The sequence below is a fragment of the Ruditapes philippinarum genome, unplaced genomic scaffold (genome assembly GCF_026571515.1).
Source record: "Ruditapes philippinarum isolate M1 unplaced genomic scaffold, ASM2657151v2 ctg5873_1_1_1_1, whole genome shotgun sequence".
NCBI lineage: Eukaryota > Metazoa > Mollusca > Bivalvia > Venerida > Veneridae > Ruditapes > Ruditapes philippinarum.
Window position 1 is genome coordinate 177,146 of NW_026866895.1, and position 27,277 is coordinate 204,422.

A 27,277-nucleotide genomic window follows, 5' to 3' on the forward strand; every position below is an offset into this window, starting at 1 on the left:
GGTAAATTTCTTGCTCGAGGAAATTAGCAGTGCCCCTAGTGGGGTTCGAACCCGGGACCTCTCGATCCCTAAGCGCGCGTCCTACCACTGGACTACTGCTCCTTTAAAGGTTGAAAAATGAAATAAATGTTGAAACAAAGAGGAACTGAATTTTACCTTCAATCATTGTCCTTGCATGTATAAATTCATATGGTAATAATAAAATATTATTAATTAATATTGAAGATAACTAAATAAAATTATAAATAACCGAAAGCTCATTATGATTAGCTACACAAATTAAACTTATACTGTGTAACCAAAAAAAAACTTTATAACCTTTTAAGCATATTATAAGGCAATTTTTATAAAAGCCAGATAAAAGTAAACACAAATACGCAACCAAAATAAACAAAATGAATCATTTGCCTTACACAATTTTATAATTTTTATTCATCAACAAGCCATATTTCGATACTGTCCAGTTTTCTATTTCTGATTCATATAAAGTTATCTAAAACTTGTAACATTACCAGGAAATGAGTAAGTTTTATAACATTCGGTATAATTACTAGGAAAAACGCCAATGTACAAGTTTACAAAGCGCCCAAGTAAGTTTTTACCAGGGATTTATGGGGCTTAATAGTGACCTTCCAATTATGATCCCAACATATGTATTAGGTTTCATGTTGAATATTTTCAATTTTCTTTAAAAAATCTGATGTCATATGGTTTAAGTTTCAAATTTGAAGTCTCCACCAGGTTTCGAAAGATTATATTACTTTTGAAAAAATTTTAAGCCAAGGATTTTATACAAATTCACCTAAAGCCATTTTATTCAGTTTGCAAAAATGGACCATAATCATGCCTAGGGTTTATATATGAGGATATAAAGTTACCAAAGCAAATATTCTTAGGCGGTTCATTAAAAATAAAATGAATAGGAGAAGATATTGCACCCAAATCTTAAACTTAATTGGTATGCCAACGCGGACACTGAGACCATTAAGGAGTTAGGACAGCACAATATCCGCTAAAAAAGTTAAAACCAGGGTACACCCCTTTTTTAACAAGTTGACATGGACCACCTTGCAATCTTTCTAAAATTTTCTTTGGGTTTCATTTTTCGCCACACATATTTTTAATTTGAGAAAAGCAAGGTTTTCCTCTAGAATCAGGGGACACTAAGCTCAAAATGAAGGATCATTAAATATGAATGTGGCGGAGTAGTCTACACATTTTTATTATGAAAACTAATATGAAAAAGACAAAGCCTCAAAGCAAGCTAGATTTACTTTTAACATGAAATAGTAAAAAAATCTTTTATTTTTTTAAAACATTTTCCCGTTTTTAAAATTGGGTCATTCCCGGTATTTTTTTAAACTGCTTCCGTTTTATTCTGTTTCCCTGTCCAAATTAAATGGTTTTCCGATAATAAAATGCGCAGGACACCAGTCTTACGCTTCCGTTTTCAATTTCAAGAATAAATCGGTTTTTTTTTCGTTATCTTGTAATTCTAAAAGTTGCGATGTGTCAATTCAGTTCTGAGGACGAAAGTTTTCAAAAACCATCACTATCTTTAGAAGGTGCTCGCCGTTACCGTAAGGCTCGCTTTTGCGAACAGGCCCTTTGGGTGTCAGATCTTCAGCTCGTTGTAAAAATAGGATTAAAACAGTCAGGTGGAGGAACCATTAAGGAATAGATAGGTCTAACCAATCTTATTATCACCATAATTGATAATGGACCAAGATCACATAAATTTATGATAAATTCAATTTTATTCCGCCATTAAAATGTTTCATTTGACACATATCATAGAGTTATTGTTATATAGTACTTAAATATCTTAGTAAACAACTTGTACGGACCATATTTGTCTTGAAAAAAGAAGTTGAAGCAAAAATTATTACACTTAAAAATACAGGTGACGATGTTTTACGTTCGCTTTTATTGTCTTTTTTTGAAATGTCATACCACGATTTAAAATGAAAAATATTAAATTAAAAAAAAAAAAAACACTATTTCAATATTTTTAAAATTAAAAAAGTAAAGGGGTATTTAGTCACTCAATTATTTGTATTCGATGAATAGTAGTTTATACAAATTTTAAATTAGTAGTATCTAGTAAATCGTACCGCCCGTAAAAATGTCTTTAAAACCCAATGTAAGGATCGCGAACTATGACTGCTTTATCTAAAAGCCCGAATAGAGTGCTCTCTTTTAATTATTTTGTTGTTTGCACTTTGTGTTATGTAGCCAATCTCCGAAAGTATTGGCCTATTGTTTACATAAATATAACATGAAGTAATGGGAAGTAATTTGGTCGCCGGATTTACCTCAGACCACACTTCTACACAATTAACACTTCTTTTTAGTTATTCGTTTTAAATGCTTTGACACATTTATTGCAATCACACTTTTTTGTAAATGAAGGAAAGTGAATCACAGTCATATATCAATATCAAACACATTTTACATGACAATAATGCAGTTTATATTGCTAACCTGAACATCGATGAACTAGGTCAGAAAATTCTATTCTTTAAATGCTAATGATTTTAAATAATGCTTCTTCGCAGAGGAATATTTATTTTGAAAATTATTTCAATTAATCCAAAACAGATATTTTAGCATAATTATATTTTCCACATAAAAGTTATTTCCGTATGTTTTTACTTGCATTGCTCTATATTTAAAATTATTATTCCGTTTATATGCTACTGTTTTTGCCACGGCTTTGATTCATAAAAGCTCTGTTTGACTGTACGTACAGTTAAAAAATAGCAAATATTGCGATGCTTTGTCGTATATATGATCTTTATTTGTTTCTTTTATCATGTCAAGTATGACTATCGTTTGTAGTTAAACTTAAAAAAAATTTGAACGCTTTTCCGCATATCCCGACATTATTTTTGGTGTTTAAGATTGATAAACATGTATTTTTTTTGGTTGGTACTATCTACATTATCTATTTTGCATGTCACATCGTCTTGACTGGGAAATAAACACATATGCCAAATTAAACTGAAAGTCAATCAAGTAATGGCCAGAAGTAATAAGGGACCAAACAAAAAAATCTGACTTTTTTACCCCAAATTTAATAACATTGACCTTGAATATGATATATGAGTCTTACATGGCCGATAAGAAAGTCCTACATTGGGCCTCAAAAGTTGTAGTCATAAACACCCATTGATCTTAAGAAAAAGACATTTGCCAAATGAATTAAACTTATCCATCAAAATTAATGACACCAAATTATTGACAAACAAGATTTGGACTTCACACCCAAATAATTAAATGTTGACTTTTGGCAAACTGTGAAGACATACCCCAAGTATTTCGACAATCAATTTCAAGCGAATAATATAGATAAAAGCCCCATAAACAGAATTTGAATTTTGATTCTACTAGTATGGCATTGAAAATTGAAGGTTGTGCAAATGCGTCTCGCGCACAACAACATTGTTCTTATATATGGTTATCATGTTGAAATTCCATCATGCATGCAGAATGGACAATAACTCAAGTTAGAAATATGCAAAAACCCCCCCCCGGTGGATATAGAAAAAAGGGGAATTATTTTAAATTTGTTTTGTGGTTGTAAAAGAATGGGGGAAAATTTTATTTCAAATTAAAGGGAGGCTTTAAAAAAGTATTTTCACGAATGGCGATTTTTTTTTATTTATTTTATTGCTTAAAAAAGTTTTGAATGAAACTTTCGCTTAATATTTACTTGAATATAAATCAATTTGACGAATTTGATTCATAACCACAATTTGAAAGTAAGCAAATATTATGGACAACCTTTGATAAAAAATAAATCTTCGGGTGGGCCATTTGATGGAATTTGTCCTTATATGTTAAAACTATGTTTTAAAAGACTCTATAACGAGAGCAATAACTTCAATTATTAATTTAAGAGTATTTTCACTAGGTATATTCCCAGATAAACTGAAAACTAGCACGTAGTTATACCTTTACACGAAAGGGGGAGATAAGTCAAACCCCAATAATTTATAGGGCCCAATATCTATTCTCCCAACCATTTCAAAAATACTTGAAAGGCATGTTGCAAATCAGCTAAATAATTATCCTCAATGTTATTACCAATTTATCATTAATGAAACACCAGGTCAGGTTTCCGGAGACATCATTCTTTGCCAAACGGCTTTGATCCGCCTTATAGATGCTTGGCTTACGAAATATTGATGAGGGAAATATAATAGGTTGCTGTATTTTTAGATTTTTTTAAAAAAGCCTTTGATTTAGGTTACCCATAATATTACTGATTCATAAATTTTAAAACTTTATCATTTTTCTGAAAAACTCTGTCAATTTTTCCAGTCATTTATCTCTCTAACCGAGAGCAAATTGTAAAAAGTCAACCCAATGATAAATCTGAAAGCCTTACCGGGTTATATTAGGGCGTGCCACAGGGCTCAATCTTAGGCCTATACTGTTTTCTTTTATATGTAAATGATATATCAGTCACTACGAATTCAGACATTGATATGTATGCAGACGATCAACATTACAACATAGTGACCCCAAAGTTTGAGTAATATACAGTCTGAGTTGCAACTAGACTTACTAAAAATACAGGAATGGTGCACACTCTCAATAATATGGCCATAAATCCAGAAAAGACCACGTGCATGATAATTGGATCAAAATGTAAAATAAATAACATAGGCAATCTTTCTCTGCATATTGAGAATTCGAGTAATAAATAATGCTTTCATTGTCAAAAGCTACTTGGATTGCATATTGATAACTGTCTATCTTGGAAAACACATACTGACAAAACATGTTCTAAGCTTGCTTCTAAAATATCTCTGCTGAAAAGAATTCAAATATTTCTTTACACCTGAAATGAAACAATTATTTTATAACGCTTACATTGCCCCTACTTTTGATTATGGATGTATTATTTGGTCCCAATGTAACAAATCAGATCTAAAATAGATTAATAAAAAATTACAAAAAAGAACCGCTAGAATATTTTAAATAAACCCGTAAAAACAAATTCTCTTGATATGTTTCAAAATATGAAATGGTTATCTTTTCCATCTACTAGATGTAAATACTTTTCTGGAATTATGGTATATAAAAGCATGAATGAATTAACGCCAGCATATATTTCTAATCTAATTCCGTTATCTCAAAAATAAAAACTTACTTTACTAAAGATCAACACATAAAAAGATATTATGCATAAAACGACCTAAAAACAAATTATTTGAAACGTACTTTTTTTATTATTCTAGTATGGAGTTTTATGGAACACTATTCCTTAAAAAAATAGAAATATTATCAAGTCTTAAATTATATTAAATCACATTTCAAACATTTATTATTATCTAGAGATTGAATTATAGAAAAATTTACCTATACTATAACATAATATTATGTCTGTCTTCTTTGTTGATTAAGATTTACTGAATGTTGTAATCTTTACAATTGCTTGAATATGTCCGTTGTTATGTTTATGTTTTATTGAAGGCCTTGTTGAAAATAAGATTTTGCATTATATGTGTTGTATCTAATGCTTTGATGTATTGTCTTAATAAGTTACCTTCGTTAAATAAAGAGTTTATTATTATCAAAATCTGTTTACCCACTTGTAGCCTCAATTTTAGACGAATTTCTAATACATACAAGAAGTCTTGAGCAGAAAATAAGTTCGAAAATCAACGTTAATTGGCGATGATGATATTTGTTTATAAAAAAAAACTTAAAATGATCGCTACTTTTAATCATTATAACGAACATTTTAAAAACATGAAACAGTTACACCAGCCCGATCATAATTCTGCTATATAATACACTAATAAAGCGGATGATTTGTATTTATATTAGTCTCTATCACGACGTAATTTTTAAGAAATGTTTATTTTAAGCGAGGAAAGAATGAAATGCGTTTGAGTCGAAGGGATTTCATTTAGATTTAATAATTTTACGTCTATAATAAGGAAGAAAACATATTTGTGGATTGTTACAGACAAAATTAATTGTTGACATATGTGTATACATTCAAGCAGCGACTAGGAATTTTGAAAACATGGCATCTTTTGAAAGGCTGTCTTACGAACCCTGGGTTATTTACTTATCCAGAAAGCCTTCATTGAAAAGTGTGAAATTATATTTTAATTATTTTCACTGTGAAATTATTAAATATAATTTTCACGGATAAATGTGTTATCGAATCAAAGCAAAAATTAAATTCAGAAATATAATTAGAAATAAATAAAAAAAATCGTATTGTTGTCCTTTTTTGTTTTGAGTAAAAAGCGTTGCAACGCTATATAATTTGGGGTCATTTTCCACAATTATTATAATTATTTGACCTACGTCAAATGGAACATTAATCTCGAATATTATTCCCAGTCTCGGGACGTCAAAAAACTTCATAAGTCTGTATAATAAAAACGAACTGTGCTCTTCGGTCCGGTTTACATATCTTTACATCTAAGTCAAACGACTACTGGTGTTAAGCTTTTAATTTAAAGCTGTTTCGCCCATTTGAGACTTAGTACATGCATCACAATCTACAAAAGACTCAACAATAGTGGCAATAATTGAAACGTTATTTAAGATAATAATATTATAAAATTATGAACATGCATACAATTTGTAAATGTTTTATTTCTAGTTCTGTGTAAGGATTTGTGTTCCCCATCAGACGGGAGCTAACGGCAGAATATTTTATGTTGATTGTTGTTGTTAATTGCTACCCTGGTGTTTCCAGAACGCTTGTTTAACTTGTTTACTTTTATGATCATCAATTTCATCAATTTATTTTTATGAAAATCAAAATATCAACAGGGAAGTGCCATTTAATACACGCTCTATTTTAATTCATACAGTAAACACACAAGAACAGTAATCATTATAAACAGGGCATATCTTATTTATATTTTATAAGGACTGGTTACATAAAGTTTGTTTTATATGATTCCAGTGAGAAATATACTTTTTGATTTCAGTTGTTCTTCATGGAGCAGAGGGCTCAGAAAGCAAACGACCAAAAAACCAGCTATGTCACGGAACAGAGGACCAATCATTATCTCTCAGGGATAGAGATATCTTTAAGGGTTTAAGAAACAACAATTTTATCAATCATTTTGCTGTATACACAGATCTTTATTTTAGAATAAATAATAATTCATGCTTAATGCGACATAAAATGATTATGATTTTTGCATAAATATGTGGATTGTAGCTCAAGGGTCGATGCCTCATTCTTTATATAAAAATGTAGTGATTCGTGTCCGGTAAGACTGTTTTTTTTGGCATATTAAGCCGATGGTTTGCAAAGATCAGGGTTAAGATCACACTACGGCTTGAATATATAATTTTAGAAAGCGCATTTATAGCCGTATCCGGTATATCAGTTCTTTCTGTCGTTCCATTTTGAATGTTAACATGTCCATTCTGTAACAGATTTTAAAATATTTTGCCTTAAATTTGTAGCACTTTTAAACCATATTCGATGTCAGACAACATGTAAGTAGCTTAAAGCTGAAGATCACATCTTGACTTTATAGGCAGTATTTCCAAAAAGCACTTTGATGTTCAAGTCATGTCATCAGTTCCACCATTCATTGATTGAATGAAAAATAAGCAGGCATTAATAAATTTGTGGGACATTTATAACCTGTCATGCTCAAATGCCAGGTCGTCAGTTAAAGATGTCAATGTGATACAGGCTTATGAAATAGATATCGATGTTTGTATATGGTCATATCTCTTTCGTTGATTTGTGAATGCGTTTTGAAATTTGGGCATATTTGGCTTATAAGAAAGTGTTTCTTTACTTTAGTAACAATCTTGTTAATGTTACTAATTACTATGCCGTCAATATGAGTCAAAAGTAATGATTCCTTTACTGGGACCGCTTCGGGAGCAGTCGTCTATTTAAACGACAATGTTTAATATCATAATGACTGAAAGCTATTTGAGGAATACAATAAAACTCGTTACTGAAACACAAAGCATCAGAAGAAATAGATTAATTTCAGTATACGTACACTTCATAATGATTAAATAAGTGACAAAACCAAAGTGAAAATCCATCATAGCTTTTGAACTTTATCGAAAATTGTCTGTTTAACGTTTCAAATAATAAGATGTGACTGTTATGAAACTTACTTTAAATCTTATTCAGTCTATTTTTAATTTTCAGGTACACCTCCTGAATTTCAAATTGACTGGACAAAAGTTTTCTTACAGTTATCAAGATCGTTTCCTGCAACACGCTGGAAATTTTTTGCATTGGAATTACTTAGTAAGTCTTTAGTTAGTTTATTTTAAAATTCGCCTTGACCTATTTATATGCTTTAGTGATCTATATAATACTATTTAAATAGAACAATTTAATCTAGCTTTTAATGCCAACGTAGCATCTGCGATGGCATATAGCGATTCACATGTACGTGCGTGCGTGCGCACGCGCGCGCGTGTGTGTTTGTGCGTGTGTGCGTTGGTGTGTTCGTGTGTGTGTGTGTGTGTGTGTGTGTGCGTGCGTGCGTGCGTGCGTGCGTGCGTGCGTGCGTGCGTGTGTGTGTGTGTGTGTGTGTGAATTATAGAATATATAGTGAACTTAAAAGTTCTTGTGAAAACCCACTAGTCCAATTTCAACCAAACTTGGCAGGACTGTTCCTTGGGTAAACGGCTTCCAAAATTGTTCAAAGAATTTGATTCCATGCAGAAATCTGGTAATCTGGTTGCCATGGCAACCAAAAGGAATGAAAAGAATAAAGTAAGTTAAAACATCTTCTAAAGACCAACACGGCCTAGGGCTTAGATATTTTGCATAAGGCATTGTCTGGTGGACCTCTACTAAAGTTGTTCAAATTATAGCCCTAGGGTCAAAATTGATCCCGCCTCGGGGGTCATTGATCTTCACTATGTACATATAGTACAAACGTAAAATATTTTCTTGTCTGAAGGTACAGATTAGATATTTGGCATGAAACATTGTGTAGTGGACTTCTACCAAGGTTGTCCATATTATAGCCCTGGCCTCACCCTGGAGGGTCATTAATTTTCATTATGTACATATACATGTAGTTAAAACTTGAAAAATAATTTTATCTGACGGTACAAGGCTTAGAGTTTTGATATTTGAAAATAAAATCATTCTCAAAAAGCTCTACTAAAGTTGTTCAAATTTTGCCCCTCGTGTCAAAATTGACCCAGCCCTGGAGTCATAGGTTTAATATGTATATAATAAAAATTTTAAAAAAAATTCTCAGAATGGACAAAGACTAGATTATTGTCATAAAACATTGTGAAGTGGACCTCTACCAAGATTTAAGCTTAGGGTCAAAATTGGCCACACCCCGGAGTCATTGATTTTCATTATGTACATAATGTAAAAACTTTATAAAAATTGTGTGAAAGGAAACAACTTACATTGGAATGTCTAATACATGTTATGCAATTTTTATGTAAATTATTCAACAGCTTGGAGTAAGTCTAAAGGTCATGATGTTCAGAGATATTAAGGAAATACAGTCAACGTGTATAAAGCGACTGCGTAAGAGAAAAAACAAAATTGGTCGCTTAACGAAACGGTCTCTGAAGACAAAGCATATCGTCGGTGTGCTTAGAAAAGGCCTTATACGCAAAATTGCTACTTTTCAGGAGATGGAAAAAACCGTCTAGTTTTGGTAGGGAAACATCCACAGAAATGAAATTAACGGATAATAATGAACATTTAAATTCATTTTAGGTACATTTAATTCAGTTATGATAAGCCCTGCTGTTTCATAATTAATGCTCATAAGTCCTTTTCACACGGCAAAAATGGCCAAATAGGTGTCTCAAATGGCCTTATAAGGCCCTTTCGCACACGTTAACATACTCTTGTTAAGTTCATAATGGCATAAAGAGACACATATTACCAGTACGATTCATGTATGTTCCTAAAATAATTCAAGGATTTGGGGAATAAATAATTATTATGTTTTAAGACAACAATAAATATTGAAAAATGAAACAAAAAACTTACACACATTCCAAAATATTAAACCTTTTTTAACATGTAGTCAAATTGGCTTCACCAATGAAGTACATTGTATACTGCACAATAACCATGCCAATAAAATCATCAATCCTAATACCAAGTTCTTAAGTTCTAAGAGCTTCATGCCTTCAGATAAGCGAAACATTTAATAAAAGTAAAAAGATTTGAAGAAAAGTATTATGATTTAAGTAAAAAATATAATATGTTTTTGGTCGATTATTGCGTGTTTTACAATTTTTATTACAAAAGTTTATTGCATGACTGTTATCTTTGCATATTTTGTTCACTTTTTGATCATTCAACTGGATGTAAAGTGCTGTTTGAACTTTGTTTTACATGTACTTCTTTTGTTGTTTACTTCACAGTATTTAACATTTCAAAAGAACATTTCGAAATTTTAGTGAAAATAAGCATGAATCTAGATATATATACGGTCAATGGAAAACAAAACATTTCATAATATGGGCTATTTCTCATTTATCTAATTATTACTCTCTATAATTTATTATATAATAAACATTCATGTTATTAATATGCTGCTTCATGACAAACAAAAAGGTATTTAGCAAATACTAAAAGTGTCACATCAAAACCACCAAGTCATATTGTTCTACAAGTATTTCCATGTCTAATGCTTTAATACAATCGCCAAATCGTAAAGTTCTTCAAGAAATCATGCCTTTTTTATTGAACCTCATATGGGTAACTCGGGCGAGCAAGCGTCACTGGCCGTTGACTTCAAAGCACTTGCCCTCACCACTATGGGTTCGAATCCTGACAGAGACTTTGGATTATTTCATGTGAGCAAACTATCCAGATAGCTTAAGGAACGTCTGTGGTTCTACTTAGATGCCCGTTCGTGCCTAAAATAATGAACGGAATGGCAACTGAAGTCTTCTTCCATCAGTAAAGCTGGGTGGGACATTGCCATTATTATATGACCTATACTGTGTCGCTGTAACGTAAAACCCAATCAAACAAACATAGTTAACAAGAGAAAAAGTGTGATTCTAAGTATCCCTTCAATTTGACTATGAACTGCGCCTATCTCCATCTGACCATGGCCTTATTGTATAAGCTTCTGTGATATCCTGACATTATATTAGATTGCAAGTATTTACTAAGAATTTCCAAGTATTAATTTTTGGTATTGGTAACAACAACATTATTTCATTTACTTTATTGTCTTCAGGTTATATGTTTTCCAGGAAATTGTTTAAACAAAAACCATGATACTTTTTGCATTGTTCACATTATTTTCCGGTTTCTCTTTGTCGAATGAGTTTACACTAGATTGACGACCTTGGCCATTTACTGGACTTTGAAGAAAAAGTAGTGTAGTCACAGTCCTTTGTCGCATTTAGACTGAAGCCCAGCAGACACTTAAGATAAAACCGCAAGCCCTACCCACCGGTTAAGCCACACGAGATCGCTGAAGTCTTTCAGAAATATGATTTCTGCAAGAAGTTGTACTCATCTTTTGTAAATAGATTACATGTTATTGACATCACTTTGCAGTTGTTACAAATCAAATAGTCCAATAATTCAATATTGAACACTAATCATGAGGGTGGTCATCAGACACCTGTAATAAAGTGAAATGGTAGAAAACATTTAATGATTATAAAATTTACGTAGCAACCATCTTACATAACATCCCAGTTAAGTCGGATGATGATCAGTACGTGCTTTGCCTTTTAATAACTCTAATTATAATCTTAATGAGAATCCTTAAAAAATATATGTTTCCATATCTATGTGGAATTAAGACAATTATTTACCTATTTATTTATTTAGTAGTTGTATATTTATTTATGTAAAAATTATCTTTTTAAAGAAAACTATATGTTATTTCTCTGGGAAAATAAATTCCTACAAGTCTAGGATGTGATTGTAATCTTTAAACAAGCTGAAAATATAAATAAAAGTAATGTATGAATATAAGGAACATAAATATTGTCTTACAAAATATATAAGAAAATGCCTTATAAGACAAATCTCACCAAAAAATGAACATGCAAAAACGCCCTATTACATATAAAAGTTATTTAAACAGCTATAATGCAGCTCAGATTTATCAGTTTGGTACATTTTGGTGTAAAGAATGAAAATAAAATCTAAACATTACGAAAACAAGTTAAAAATAGTTTTCTTAGCATAACATTTCACCTAGCCGACATGGGTTGTATGTAAAATTCCCATTGCCCAATGTATTGATGGTTTTAGTTAGTATATAACTTCATACTATACGAAACACATCATTATTTCCACTGTCAAATAGTAAAAGCATACCTGATCTTTGAATTCATAAGAAAACCCGCGTTTCCTCCGTTTTAACTTTCAAATTTCACTCCAAAACATTATCGGGCATTTTCGCGGAACAAATTTTTCATCCCAAAATTATACGTCTTTTTCTCACATGGCAATAAATTCATTTTCCGACTGGCTATCTAAACGGGTGTTTTCGCACAATGCGCGCCTCGGTTTGTTTGTCAAGAAAATGACCTAAAACGATTTTCGCAAGAATTGAGATAGGGCCTTTTCGAAGCACACCGACGATATTAATAAAAAAGAAAACATTTATTCATGGCATTTTTCCTCGGCGTTGGGGAAGTTTTTAAAGTTCAAACTTTATTTATATTAATGTTTCATAATTATAACGCTCGGATTTTCTCAATAGATGCTCAAAATTGCCCAAAATTATTATTTTACGTTGTTTTTTTTCCATCAAAATTGATTTTAAAGTGCTGCAACTTCTCAATGGATTCAGATAGAGTTAAAAGCTTTTCAGCGTTGGTTACACATTACCTTACAATCGACCTTGGGTCATTTGATACCCACACAAGTCCAAAATTTTCTTCGCGATGAGGGGGACTACCGTCCCCTTCATACCCTCAATCAAAAGGGGGTACATCCCCCTTCTGGCAACCCGCTGATGTATTTATTGATAGTGGCGGCGCCGAAAAAGTCATCACTTAATTTAAGCAACATTTCCCAAATGAAAAACAGTGTTTGAGACCTAAATAGGATATTTTTTCACTGTTTGAGGCCTAAAAAAGGGGGGGTCGAAAAGTCGTTAAAACAGGTCTCTATGAAGTAAAGAGTTAACAAAAAATTATGAAAAACCTTAAAATTACCCAAAATCTAGTTTTTCCATGTTAACATGTGGCCTTTCACCTAATTTTGGTGAATAATGTTGTTTTGTTAATTTTTTTAATTAACCCTTTCCCTCGTGAGCATATTGTGAAAAATGACCGTTTTCATTTAAAAGCCTCAAGTTACAAGTTCAAACTGCTATGAAATTATGAAAAGTGCTTCAATACTAATCAAACTAATGGCACAAATGTTGACTGGACCATTGCCTTTGTAACGACTTGCTCAGTCTTAAATTTCTTGTTACCACGGCAGAGAGGGGACATCTCAAAATTGCCCAAAATCACTATTTTGCGTAGCTTTTTTCCTCAAAATTGATTTCAAAGTGCTGCAACTTCTCAATGGATTGAGATAGAGTCAAAGGCTTTTCAGCGGCGCCGAAAAAAAGGACACCTTTTTAGCAACATTTCCCAAATGAAAAACAGTGTTTGAGGCCTAAATAGGGTAATTTTTAAATTTTTTGAGGCCTCAAAAAGGTGGGGGTCGAAAAGCCGTCAAAACAGGTCTCATGAAGTAAAGGGTTAAGAAAAAGCTACTGTACCTGCATTTCAAAGTTTAATACAGCTATGTTATACAGTTAATTCATTTTTTTAAATAAAACATATTTTATTTTTAAATCAATTACTGCACTATGGCCTTTGTATCTTATTATTAGACACATCTGCACATGTGTGTAACAAGTAAAATGGTTTCCTGCGGTGAACATTTTAATGATATAAAGATATTACATTTAACTATTTTCAACATTATTTTGGGGGGGGGGGGATAAATAAACGTTTGTTTCAGGAATATAGTTGACAATAATCGGACAATATAGAAGAAGGTCTTTGGAAACTGCATGTGACCGTTGAAGACCGGAAAAGGTCTAACATAAAACAATTATTTCTTTTTAAGAAAATGATTAAATAGGCCTACCATTTTATGAATAATTCCGAGCAAAAAATAAATAAAGTAAACACACAAGTTTACGCAGAAAATATCTCTATTTATTATGGCAGATGCCACTACGAATATTTTAATTTTGTAGATTTTCAGTGTAAACAATTTATTGTTTGTAAAATTTGAGATGGATATTAAAGAAAGATTGATAATTTTCAAACACATCATTCAAGTTTTTTCACCTTAAACGGTAAAATAATTATAGAAAATTAAAAATATCACGTAATAGATTTGTTTCTCAATTAGGTGTAATTCGGACTAATTCCTTACATGTAAATCCGTAACGTACCGGCAAACGGTATTTAGCTGGGTTTTCGGAAAGGTCAATTAACCTATCATATACGGCTTACAGATCACATGCTCCTCCATGTACCGAAAACAGGTCACGTGCTCCTCCATGCCTCAAAAGTTAAACGCGTACCAATACCCTGCGGTCTCCAGACCGCAGGGAATGATTTAACATGCTGAAATATAACCGTGACCCCCAAATTCACTTGACACTTCTGCATTATGGCAAAGTTCAATTGTATAGTAACAAAAACAATTCTGTTATATTAATGCGGTGGCATAGCATTTTTTTCACAAATGCATTCTTGTTTCTCCCTACCATTAAATTATTTGGATTTAGCTCAATACAGGATTGGAGCAGTACCTCTAGACGCTTGCAGAAATCATGATCCCAAAATAGACAAATATCGTTTTTTTCGCCGAATTTTACATTTTTCCTTGATTATCGTACTTGATTCGGTGTGAAAAGATGAATTAGACCTGTTAAAGTTCATTCCGTTGGGTAAAAAGACAAGATTTTAGCATTTTATCATTCAAGCGCCTTGTCCGGTATATACCGGAATACGGTATTTAGTGGGGTGCTCCAATCCTTTTTTTAGTCACAGCCAAATTATTTTGTGGAGAATTGTGAAAAAAGCTTTTATTTATCCGAAAAGGGGTAAATAATAGAAAATTCTTCGAGTATTTCATGAAGTTGTCATATCCTTTTTATAATGTCAGTAATGAATAGATGTTGCAAAATGTGTTACATTTTTCTTAGGCAATTGTCAGGAGATGGCTAGAACCGTTGATGATACAGTTAATGAAACTGAGCTAGAAGCAAAGAATCAGCATACAGAAGGTTGGGTCTTTTATGCGTATTTCAAGGTATTTAATAAATGGCTTAACAATTTGGGATGCACATATGCAACCTTTGAACATATCGAAGATGCTGCTACTCATGCCTTTGATTCAAAAGAGGATAAAAAACGGATTGATTTTATCAAAAGGTTTGATTTTTTATTTTTATACTCCTGAAAACAAATTCGGCGTATAATGTTAGGCTCCTGAACGTCCGTCCGTAAGATAGCAGTTTTCGTGTCCGGTCTGTATCTTCAGAACCGATGGAAGGATATTAAAACAATTTGGCAGAAATGTTAACCATAATGAGACGAGTTGCAGAGCGTCACACGTAAATATTGTGTATGAAATTTATAATTTCGTGTCTGCTCTGTATCTTTTGAACCAATAGACCGAAAGTGAAGAAATTAAAATTTTTGGCAGAATTATGACTTATAATAAGTTAGAGCTAGAGCTTAGATACTTAGATATTTAGCACTGTAACATAAGCTTATTGACCTTAACACAACTGATGTGAACCCTGCCCTATGGTTCAATATTGACCCCCTCCCAAGGGTTTACTTGATTTAAATAAACTTATATAGGAAAAAAAACATCTGAAACTTATTGTATGAAATTACGACGCCAAGAGCTTTGATATTTGGCATGTAACTTTACTTTGTGGACCACAAAACAACTGGTATTAAATTAATGGCTCATCCTGTGGCAATTAGTTTATATATTTATGCGAAGGAAAACACATTAAATTCTTATTTTGTGAAATTACAATGACAATAGCTAAGATATTCAACATGTTACATTACCTAAAGAATATATATACCTTATTATTGTGTGCAACTGCAAAGATCAAAGCTTAGATATTTGGCTTGTAGCATCAATTTGTATTTTTCTACAAAAGTTTATTATTTATGGTCCTCAGGTCAAAATTGTCCCTGCCCCGGGAGTCACTTGCCTCATGTAGTATAAAGTATAGTAAAACACATCTTATCTTTTGGGGGATAAATGATATGCCTCTATATTTGTCATATAGCGTTTTCAACTGAACCTCTTAAAGGTTTGTATAACGCATATGACATCATGCATAAAATATACATGAAGATGCTCCAATTTTACGAAATCGCAAAAGGTTATATGATCAATATAATGAATACATTGTTTGTTCTTTAGAAATGGATTGTTACACTAATTTTTACCGAAAATGTCAATCACTAGATATATATTTTGATTTTTATTCTCCTTGAAATCTTTTATTATTAGACTGCTGTTGTCAATGATCTTCCAGTCAAAGATAAAATGATAGTGTTTTAATTAAATTAAATTAAATGATATAGACATTACGAATTAATATCAATTTATACATCGCTATCTATCCTAGGCGAATAATAATGAACTTCTAAGGCAGTATTAAACACTGAATCCTTTAAACTATAGTCTGTCCCATTAAAAATGGAAATAACCTTTTGCCTGGTGTGAATTTACAAAATGAGGTTGAATAAAAATTAAACTATTTTTGTAAACTAAAAAAGAGTCACCCTCGAGATTTTTCAGTATTTTTCTCTAAAATGTCTACTTTTCTTGTGAAAGCAAATTTTAATTACTCTATGGTAAATCTCTGTTGTTTATTTTCCGTAGCCATTGCCGAAGTACTTTTCATTTGAAGATGAACGGGAGAAAGCACGTGTCATGTTTCTAAAATATACATGAGGTTGTCGGGGTTGTTTCATGATTATTTTACAAAGCATGATCTACAAGATGTAACAGTTTAGTTGCAATGCATGATGGAAGACTTAAAAATCTAGAAATTGCACTTACTTTTAAGCTGAATAGAATCCCTATGAATTTCGAAATATATCTCTTTAAACGTCACGACAAATTCGCATACTGAAGATTCCTTCATTACCACATTCCATCCAGTTCCGTAGATCCCATTTTTTACTTTAAAACTCCTGAATGGCATGACTCCTACACTTATGATGATCCAGATTTTTTTAAATAAACTGTTTATCCGTCTCATTATTAAAAGATAGTTAAATTTGTGGAGTCATCTGGGTTAGCAAATGAAATATGTAAATGAAACACATCATAATTCAGTATGCTCCAAATCCAAGAACGGCCCAACAATTTTACATGTTAACATCACAATGTTTATAACTCTTGAAAATGGATTCCTGACGAAATAAACTTTATTATGTCACCAACATTTTACAAAATATATGACGTAACAAAAATTCCTCGCACTTTTTATGGATGATTCCAGTAGCGGCATTGACAGAGGGTGGTTAGGCATTATAACCTAATACAGATATTTTTAAGCGTCGAGATAAATTTGTCTTGGTGGCATTTAAAATAATTTTTGTATACCCATATTTCGCAACTTAACTGTTAAAATTACACCTTCAATTCATATAAATCTATTAATAATAAAACTTTTGATAACATTTAATTAATTTTAAACACACTTTATGACATGAATCTATAAAGGTACAATACTTCTTCTTTTAATTACATAGATCTATGGCCTTCATTTTGATTTTATGTTTTTAAACTATTTTATATTTTTCTCAGAAATGATTTCCCTATATATTATCTCGTTATTCAAGACTCCTTTAAATCAAACTCTTTGCTCTACAAAATAAACAATACACGGTATTTTTCTCCCGCGAAAATTATGCTATTGTTTTTTATACTGAATATTTTCAAATTTTAGGTAGACTTAAATTATTGAGGACGTCACTGGGTGTTTCTCTTTGACCCGATCTCCCCTCCCTTTTAATTAAATATGTAACACTTTAAGTCTACAAAAAAAACACACTTATTGACCTTATTCTTAATAAATTCAAATCACTGCCGGTTTTTCTGAACATTTTGTTGAATTTGTGAGACGGAAAATTAAATCTGTATTTATAAGCTTAAAGTGTATAGGCCTATGTTTAATTGCTCAAACTAGAAAGCATGATATTATATTATTATAATTTGCATTTTCCTCCAACGCAAGTCTGTGTTCTCTCATTAGCGGGGGAGTTAGTTAAAATAGATACTGTGGTAACAAGCAAACCAATGCTGAACGTATAGTGAAAATCGAATCAGTTCTCCTTTCTATATATATCTTGTCTGATTTGCATGATAATGTAGTATTTGTTGGCGATTTCGTGTGAAATGGGAAACCTACGGAAAGTTTTAGCGCACGAACATCGCACCCGAATAAAGAAGGGTAACATATTTTTGTATCCCATCGAACCTGATCAATTTAATTATACTTAAGGACAATGAAAACGCACGCCCGCACTATATGCATTTTATTACAAGAAAACAAAACACTAACGACGTCGTTAGATATGTATCATAACTTCAATACAAAAAACAACTTAAACAACTGAAAATAATTCAAAATGTTTAAAATCAAATGTACACCAGTAAATCGAAGAACCTAAGGTGAAAATCCCAAACTCACACTTTTTCATCACAGTAATGCAAACTTAACAAAGGCAAAAACCAAAATGAAAATCCTAAACAAAGACACTCATAAATGTCTATTCGTAATGTCACCGACGGGATCTTTAGAAACGACAATATCCTCCATCAGGGTCTCTTACAGATGTACATCGCCTCATAGACCTTACGGTGCGGATAGTCGCCTGTGGAATCTGGCGCCATTCGGCCTGTAGTGTAGCGTGAAAACGCTGGGGAAGCCGAGAAATTGTAGACCGATGGACAACAAAACGGTTGGCGCTTTGATAATACAAAATTTGATTGTAAGATAGACCAGACTAAATCTGTCTTAAATCTGCCCAGCGGTTAATTCTTTGTAGAACCATTGCACACAATTTGCTAGCAAATCTTCAGTAGTGTTTGAAATTAAGCACCTTTAATTGAGGAAAAGTGCAATTTCAATGTGAGCTTTGACGATTTCTCAAACTGACCATTGGCATAGTTTAATATTCATTTTCATAAAAATTTAATTGCTCATTTGTGTCTAACATTTCTAGAAAGATGTGAAAAACAAGTTTATAATTAACGGTTTAAAATAATAAATAATTTCATTTCACAAAGTAACCATGAATTGATTAAATCTGTTTTCTGTTGTGATCTTATCACAATGAGCCAAAAGTGTTTACTTTTGTTTTTTCGGGTACTGTCTTTATCATGCAATAACTTTATTAAAATGATATCATTTTTCATAACTTTGGTATCTAAATGACCGAAATGCATTCGGTTTTATGAAACTGTGAAAAGAATATTTAAAAGAAATAAATTTTCCTTGTTAAAATGCAATTATCCCAACCGTGCGTTTTCATTGTCCATAAGTATATTTTTGAATAGACTTGATATCTATGAATGCACAAAATTGAGACAACTACAGAATTACGACGCGTTGCGGTATTCAAGATACGCGCTTGATTGAAAAGCTATCTACTCAAATCACTTCATTGCTCCTTTTCTCTTAAAATGATATAAAATACGACAGTATATCATAGTAATTATATAAATCTTTGTGTTTTAGAAGTCATAAAGCGATTACTGGTATATTTATTTCAAATGTTTTTTTATTATTTTAAATAGTGGTTTGCTAGTTAAATTGCCTTTTTGACACCAACTTTGTTCTCATTTTCTTTTGAATGATAATATTTAGCTTTTGACCAGTAATCAAATAAGAATAATCATTTTTTTTATAATTACCAAAAAAAGCAAGTACATTTCACGCTAATTGTGAGACGAACACAAATGACGCTTATATAGGCGCCACCATTTTGAAATGGACGTCACGTCAGGTTACAACGTAATTCAACGGAAAAAAATATAATTTTAACATTGTGACCATATTACTGACGTTATGAAAAAAATGAAAAACATGCCTAGAGATATTGACGTCAGGGTTAACATGACATTAGTTTAAATGATTTTACAATTGTATTAAATAAAAAATAGAATATTCAAATTTGATGGGACAGACTATAGTCAGATTTTATATTCATAACGAAAAGTTAAGTGAAGTTTTAAATGTACATTTATTGTTTTCTATATATTTCCTTTCAAGGAACCCACCAATGAAAAGTACAACGCCAATGCCTTTAGTCCCTCCTTATTTAGACCTAACATTTAGGAACAACTCTGCACTTTCTCAACAGTATATGGCCTTGCATGATGATGAAATACCAGGCAATTCTACTAATTACGCGAGAGAAATATATGTCAGATCAAGACAAACACATAGGTTACAAGTGGGCCATTGCTCGTACTGTTCTAGGTATACTACAAACGAAGTATCAAATCTTCAAGAAACATCAGTTCAGTTAAACAAAACCAGTGTTGATACTAAAGATAATGTCAAACGAGAACGAATTAAAAAACGAAAGAAAGGTCAATCAAAAACCACAGCAACATAAACGAAGTACAACTGAAGAGTATATCATTGAAAATGCAAGACTTAATTTGCTTTTAGATTCCATGCCAATTCGTCAAAATGACAATGACATGTTCATGAATTTTGTTCTCGACCTTATTTCGAACGATTGTCATGTTGGCAAAGAAACGGTATTATCAATTACACACGAAGAATTCTGTAAAGCTCAAGAAATCAATACAAAAGAAAAAGATACCTTCTTTCTTCTGAAGAGTGGAAAAACAAATCTTTTTATTGGAAAAGAAGTATACGAGGATTTAGCTGTTTACGGAAATATCGTACGACCAAAACTCCTGACATATCTGAAGGCCAAAAATATTGACTATGATAGTACCGCTTCAGAAAGGTTTTTATTCATAAAATTCAATAGGAATTCACAAATGAAAGTATGTATCCTTGAAGTATTCATTCATGTCTATATACTTTTAAATAATTTATTCTCTGATTACTTTGCTCACTAATACCAATACTACTCCTACAAAATAGAATTGCACATACGTTGGGATATTATGTTTATTACTTTTTATAAATGTTTAATCTGATTTAATAATATGCACTGACTACTTATTATAATTTTCTTTTAATATGCAATAATTCATTAATTATGAAGACCAGTTAGAAGTTAACGGACACAGATGTTATGTCTTACACTTATTAACTTCCCTGATAAAACATAACAAATGATATGCTAAAATCTTTTTGTTTTTATTAAGATGAGTACTATTCGGAGTTCAAGAAAATACTTACTCTTACTCCAGACACATGTACATTTCAGAATAAAGACGATAGAAATGTGCGCAATATAGATGCAAAAGAAAAGGCTACCGAGCAGAATTTCCAAGTTAATGATAAAAATGATCCTTCTGTAAGAGTATGCCCCGACATGAAAGAATCGGAAAAACACGTAAACATAAAAGCCACTATTAAACAAAACCCTTCCGATCATTCGGTTGATTCTGAGCAGAACATAAATGGAATCGGGAAAAACAACACATCTATTCAAGATGAATTTTATCCGGGAACAGCAACTATAGAAAATGATAAAAAAGAACTAGACAACAAAGCAGGGAACGGACAAGACACAACGAAAATTAAGGAAAAAGAGAACAAAAAAGAGGAAACCAATCATTTTGACTGGGATATAGAAAATGAATTAAATAAAATAAAAGAATCGTTCTTTCCGACAGGTGATGAATCATATGCTCTACCTGATGCAGACAATGTAGCTGAGGTGTTAAGCAAATTTGTGGATAAAGACTTAGATAATTCTCCTTAAGTTAAACTAAGGATTGCACACGGTTTTCTCGAATTGACTGAAAAGTTAACTGTGCGTTGTTCTATCGCTAGGATTAGTGATTTTTTCAAAGGCGGTTATACTAGTTACTTGAAACTTTTTTATGTCTTTTTACAAAAACTTATATTTTGAAAGTTCTTTTTCAAATCCGACTGATATTTTTCATTTATCCATTTTCGTATTAAATGCGGTTAATGATTATATATTGCATAATGTAAAATCCAACTAGAATTTAAAACAGAATGAGAAAATGTAATTTCGGTCGTTATTAGAATGTTTCATTTAATCCGCAAAATTGCTTTACGAGTGTAAGTTTAATAACAAAAAATAAACAAAATATACGAGCGTATGAATCTTTCACAGAGCAATATTAAACATTTCATATCAAAAAGTAACATTCGTGACACAATAAAAGTGAAAGATGCCTTTATTAAAGTTTCCACATATGGAACTTAACTTGTGGCCTACATCGTCTTTTATTTGTACACAATCCTATCTATATTTTATTTTATTATCACAGTAGCGGTGTTTATGCCTGCGAAGACTCTACAATTTTGCCCTGTATATCCAATCAGCCGATCAGATATGTTTTATTCTTGAAGGTCGATGAAAACGAATTTACTTTTGTGTTTGCAATCATTTAATCTGGTTAAATTTGTTCGCTTTCTTGGTGTGAGGCTTACGTATCAATCTTGAATACTGTATACATGTATAATCACCCTCACGATATTTTGCCTGATTTCTTTCTTTTGACGGATTTTCCGTGACATAAAGTCTTCTCCCCCTTTCAAAATTCCATTTTATTTAATTAATTGTTTTCTAGAATGCACATACATGTTTTTACTTTGGGAATACGCGATTAAAGACTCCAGAACAACTGCCGTATGAACACATCTGCGGATGTTGTTTTGTACATTATTATATCATCTTCATGTTTAAATGTTGAATTTCACTTAAGCCGGTGATAGGAAGCGTTGACTTAGCTTGCATCTATCACTTTCATCAAGGAACAGACCCCGCAATTTTTTTTATTTTGCCGATTTTTTTTCTTTTTTTTTTTTGATTTTTTTTGCGTAGTTTGCACGTTTATTAGATTTTTTAACTTTTTCATTCTCTCTCGGTTTCAGTTTTTTTCTTAAGTTCTTAAGCAATCCTTAACAAGCAATGAGGCTATTCTACTTATTCGATCATTTTCCTAATTCAACCCTTGTATAATTGAAACGAACTATCCTATAGAAACTCCAATTCCTTTAAATACAATCTACATAAAATATATGAAGGGAAACAAATAAATGTACAGGGTAACGAAAGTACATAGGAAGGATCAATTCAAAACACGCGCAGTGGTAGACAATCCCTACATAATAAGTAATCATTTAAAATACAGAAACACATTCTGCTTTTGTCAGCATGCACACTCAAAATGAGACAGTGCATTCATGTATGATTTCTGTCACAATAATGCTATGGGAAAACAGTGACATTATAATGAACGGATCATGCATGTATATTGTCAGCGTCTATTCGTATTTTATATTATGATTAAATTTTTTGAATTTATTGATTTGGAGAAAGTGAATCAACACACGTTTTTTTCCTGCCTAGACGCATGTTCGTTTTATATGTAATAACATATTTTGTTTCACTGTACAACACTTTCCAGTCACAAAGACAAATAGGTACAGGATTGATAATCTTTGACAAAATTTGAACATATAGGTCCGTTTTTATTTGTTTGGGTCGTCATGTTTTTTTTTTATTGTAAATTACAGTTATTAGTTAATGTCATTAACTTCATGGATCGACCATTTACAAAAGAAAAACGTCAAACAGAATTTATGATTAGCATATTTATGCATTTATATCAAGAAAGGTACGTGTCTTTTCATGTAATGACACATAAGTGTTATATTAAATGGAATATACGGTTTTCATTTTTGTCTCTTTTATAATGGTAATTTTTTATTATTTTACTTTGACTGTCCTCTTATGACTGAAAATCTTTATATTAAAGATCCTGTTACTCAATTTTTTATGGTTTTATATCATAAATATAATGTTCAAATGAAGATTTATCACTATTTTTTAAGTTCCAAAAAGCATTATTTGTAAAGATATTACCGAATTTACATTTCATGTTTATAAAGTGAGGTAATTAGAAATACATTTTCTATAAAGTCTGAGTCAATTTTTTCAATAAGAAATGAATTCAATTATGTAAATGATTACATATAATGTTGACAAATATTTGCATTAAAATGTTTACATATTCTTCGATATTTGAGAATTGTTTTAGAAGCATAATTATATACATATATACATATACTTACAATAACATTTTTATGTTTAAGTAAACTAACTTTTATGGCAGTACCTTTTGTTTATTAATTTTAGTTTACTCTGATTAAAGTTAGACCCAAATTTAAACAATTTTTCAGATAATAGGACATTTTGTCGTAGTATTGAGTTGTCAAGGTTTAATAAGACTTTTATGTAGATTTTATTAACAGATTAGCATGGGTATTTTAGCTTTTAACCGTTGATATTTAGGTAATGTATACAACAAAGTGGTATTTTCAAGTAAATCTCATATACATATAGTTAGATTTGGATTTATTCAGATGGACAATGCACCGATTTGAGTGTGTATATTAATATTTGTCAATGTCGGGTATATTTTGATAAGATTTCATATAGAAATAAACTTATGAGTTATCCATTAAATGTTTGGAAACAGCTGCTAATCAGTTCCAGAATTATCTCCTTTTTTGACATTTGGTTAAAACTAAAAAAATGTTGTTTTTGGGGGGTTTAAACTAAAAAAATGCTAGGATGTAATTTTTTTGTTGTTTTTTTCTCTCCAAAATTGTTGTGGGCATTGTAGATAGTAGTGGTTTCTTGTTATAAGTTAAATACGCCTGAAAAGGGAGATAGCTCTTCAGTACATATTGGAAATATTTGCAATATGGACTGAGGAGTTGTCTCCCTTGTAACTATGTACTGAAACTATTCGTCTCTTATAATTCTTATCAGAATGACCATACAAGCAATTTTATGATTTTATGTTTTACAATTTGTAATTGAAATGTTGTAATTGTTATGTATGGATGATACTTTAAATTAATAAAGATTAAATATATATAAAATTTCACTTAAGTGTGGTAACAACCGTAATGATAACATACAGGATCTTTAAAGTTATGACCATCCTAACAAGCACTAAAAGGTATTAGAAAATTGACAACGTCTGTCAGATATATACCTTTAAATCACCTGCATGCAAAAATCAAACAAACTTGACCGTACGGTAAACGAGTTATGCCCACTTTTCTGAACTTGACCTTGGATGTTAAAAGGACCCCTTTTCAGAATTGATGAACATTAAAATAATGTAGAATATCATCCTTATGAAAAATGTTTTTCGCCATTAATCATACTTAAGAAACAAATTGTTTCTACCAAGAATTAATGAAATATGTATAAAAAGTTACACTACCCAATCCATTTTAAATACGTGTTTTACCATTTTCTTACTAAGCCTATTTCAAAAAAAATCCCTAAAAATTACCAAAATAAAGGGCTTTTTTTCCCTTTTTCCCTTTTGTTTTTTTTCCAAAAGTATTTTTGATTTTTGGTAAATTATTTTAAATTTATCGTGTATTTTTTGATTTTATTAATTTTAAAAAATATCGGTACCAATATTTGCTTTTTTGATTGAGCATTTTTTACCCAATAAATCCTATTTTTGATTATATAAATAAAAATTTTAAACATTTTAATTTTCAAAAAGCATTTTGAAAAAAACATAAAAAAAAGGGTTTTAAAGAAGAAAAAATTTGATCAAATTTTTGGGGTTTGAAATGGGAAGCCTTTTTACAGAAATTTGCTTATTTAAAATACTCTTCATACCCGGAGGAAAAATTAGGAGGGCCCATACTCAAATTTTGGGTAAAAGGGCGGACTGCAAAAAAGTATTTTCTTTGGAAATTTATTATGCCGGGGAAATTTTTTCAAAATCCGCCACATGTTGAAACCGAAAAGGTTTTACCTTTGTCAGCAGTGTAGAACCCAATCTCCACACAGTGATCTCCCTTTAATTCTTCGGCTTAGATCTCTGCCACCAAGGTCCCGATATATCAGAATTTCTAATATTTTTTCAAAAATTGTTTTATCTACTGCTTTATTCTATCAGATAAGTTTTCTCTCATTTATTTAACAATGTTTATGAATAAATAAATAAATAATATGAATATTTAGAAATAATTTTAAAAATTATGAGATTATTTTCTACCGAGACGATATATTTCGATATTTTATATTTTTTAGCTTTTGACTTTATTTTTCGTTTTTTGTATACTTTCGATAATTTTTTGATAAAACTATATCGAACGTAGGCACTAAAAGTTAAAAAATAAAACAGAAAGTGAAAAAATAACGTTAGATTTTCTTTGTAACGGTCGATATTTACATTTGAATTTCGACGTTACGTCATGTGACTTTCATCATCATGTGACGTCTTTGAAGGCAGTGATTACCATTCTGCCAAGGGAGGTAATCACTGTGAGGAGTTTGTGTAGAACCAGACTAGCTTGTTAATCCTAGCTCTACACTGTTGACCGGCTAATTTTAATGTTTACCTTGAGATCCCTAAAATTGATAATGGACAGTTCCAAAAATGGAATTTAAACAAGTCCATTTAAGAAATTTAGCAGGTTAGTAACTGATTAGAATCAAACCTGGGATGAAGTGTTCTGTTGTAGTATCTGTAAAAGAACATAAGGACTTCTTAAACACAGTGTCGAAGTAAGAACATTCAACAAACAAGGAATTTTCTTTCTTTTTTCTTCTTCATAGAATTATATCAAAATAGTATAATTTTATTTGAAATAGGCTATAAAGTCCTTTATTATTATGTGAAACAGTAAATTTTTGATAAATTTGGATTTATATTTATATCAAGATTTTAACAGATAGAAACGACAAGAAATTGTGTTAAGAAAATGAGTACTTTTGTATCCTGGTATGAAGTGTTCCGTAGTTGTAGTCTCTGAAAAAAACGTTTAGAGAAAATATGGTATAATCATCTAAATATTTTAATGATAAACTATGACCAAATTTTATATTAGAAAATATTGATAATCGCTACAGACCCTTTGTAAATATAAAATAAACATGTTTTGACTCCACACAAAATGAATATGTTGTGTTTAAAACTCTATACACTACAGTATAGGTGATCACAATATGAATATATAGTGTCATTTATAAAAAAAAACACCAAAAATAATCGATCTGTAATACGAAACTAAGGTACCCATACATAGTTTTTTTCTTCTTTTATTCAAATAAG

The 27,277-nt window shown here is 31.2% G+C and overlaps 1 protein-coding gene and 1 long non-coding RNA gene across 2 annotated transcripts in view; one reads left to right on the plus strand and one right to left on the minus strand.

Annotated features, from left to right (window-relative positions):
- The window catches only part of LOC132734133 (uncharacterized), a 122,825-nt gene extending 101,806 nt beyond the window's left edge, over positions 1–21,019 (plus strand). Inside the window, exons 5-8 of the mRNA XM_060720850.1 lie at positions 6,969–7,076; positions 8,168–8,269; positions 15,153–15,381; positions 20,268–21,019. Of these exons, the coding sequence (XP_060576833.1) occupies positions 6,969–7,076; positions 8,168–8,269; positions 15,153–15,381; positions 20,268–20,616 (788 nt within the window). The 3' untranslated portion in view covers positions 20,617–21,019. The remainder of the gene's footprint in view (positions 1–6,968; positions 7,077–8,167; positions 8,270–15,152; positions 15,382–20,267) is intronic.
- Positions 1–26,694, minus strand: part of LOC132734134 (uncharacterized) — a 116,691-nt gene extending 89,997 nt beyond the window's left edge. The window contains exon 1 of the long non-coding RNA XR_009626269.1: positions 26,664–26,694. This is a non-coding gene — a long non-coding RNA (uncharacterized LOC132734134). The remainder of the gene's footprint in view (positions 1–26,663) is intronic.
- Between the last annotated feature and the right edge of the window lie 583 nt (positions 26,695–27,277).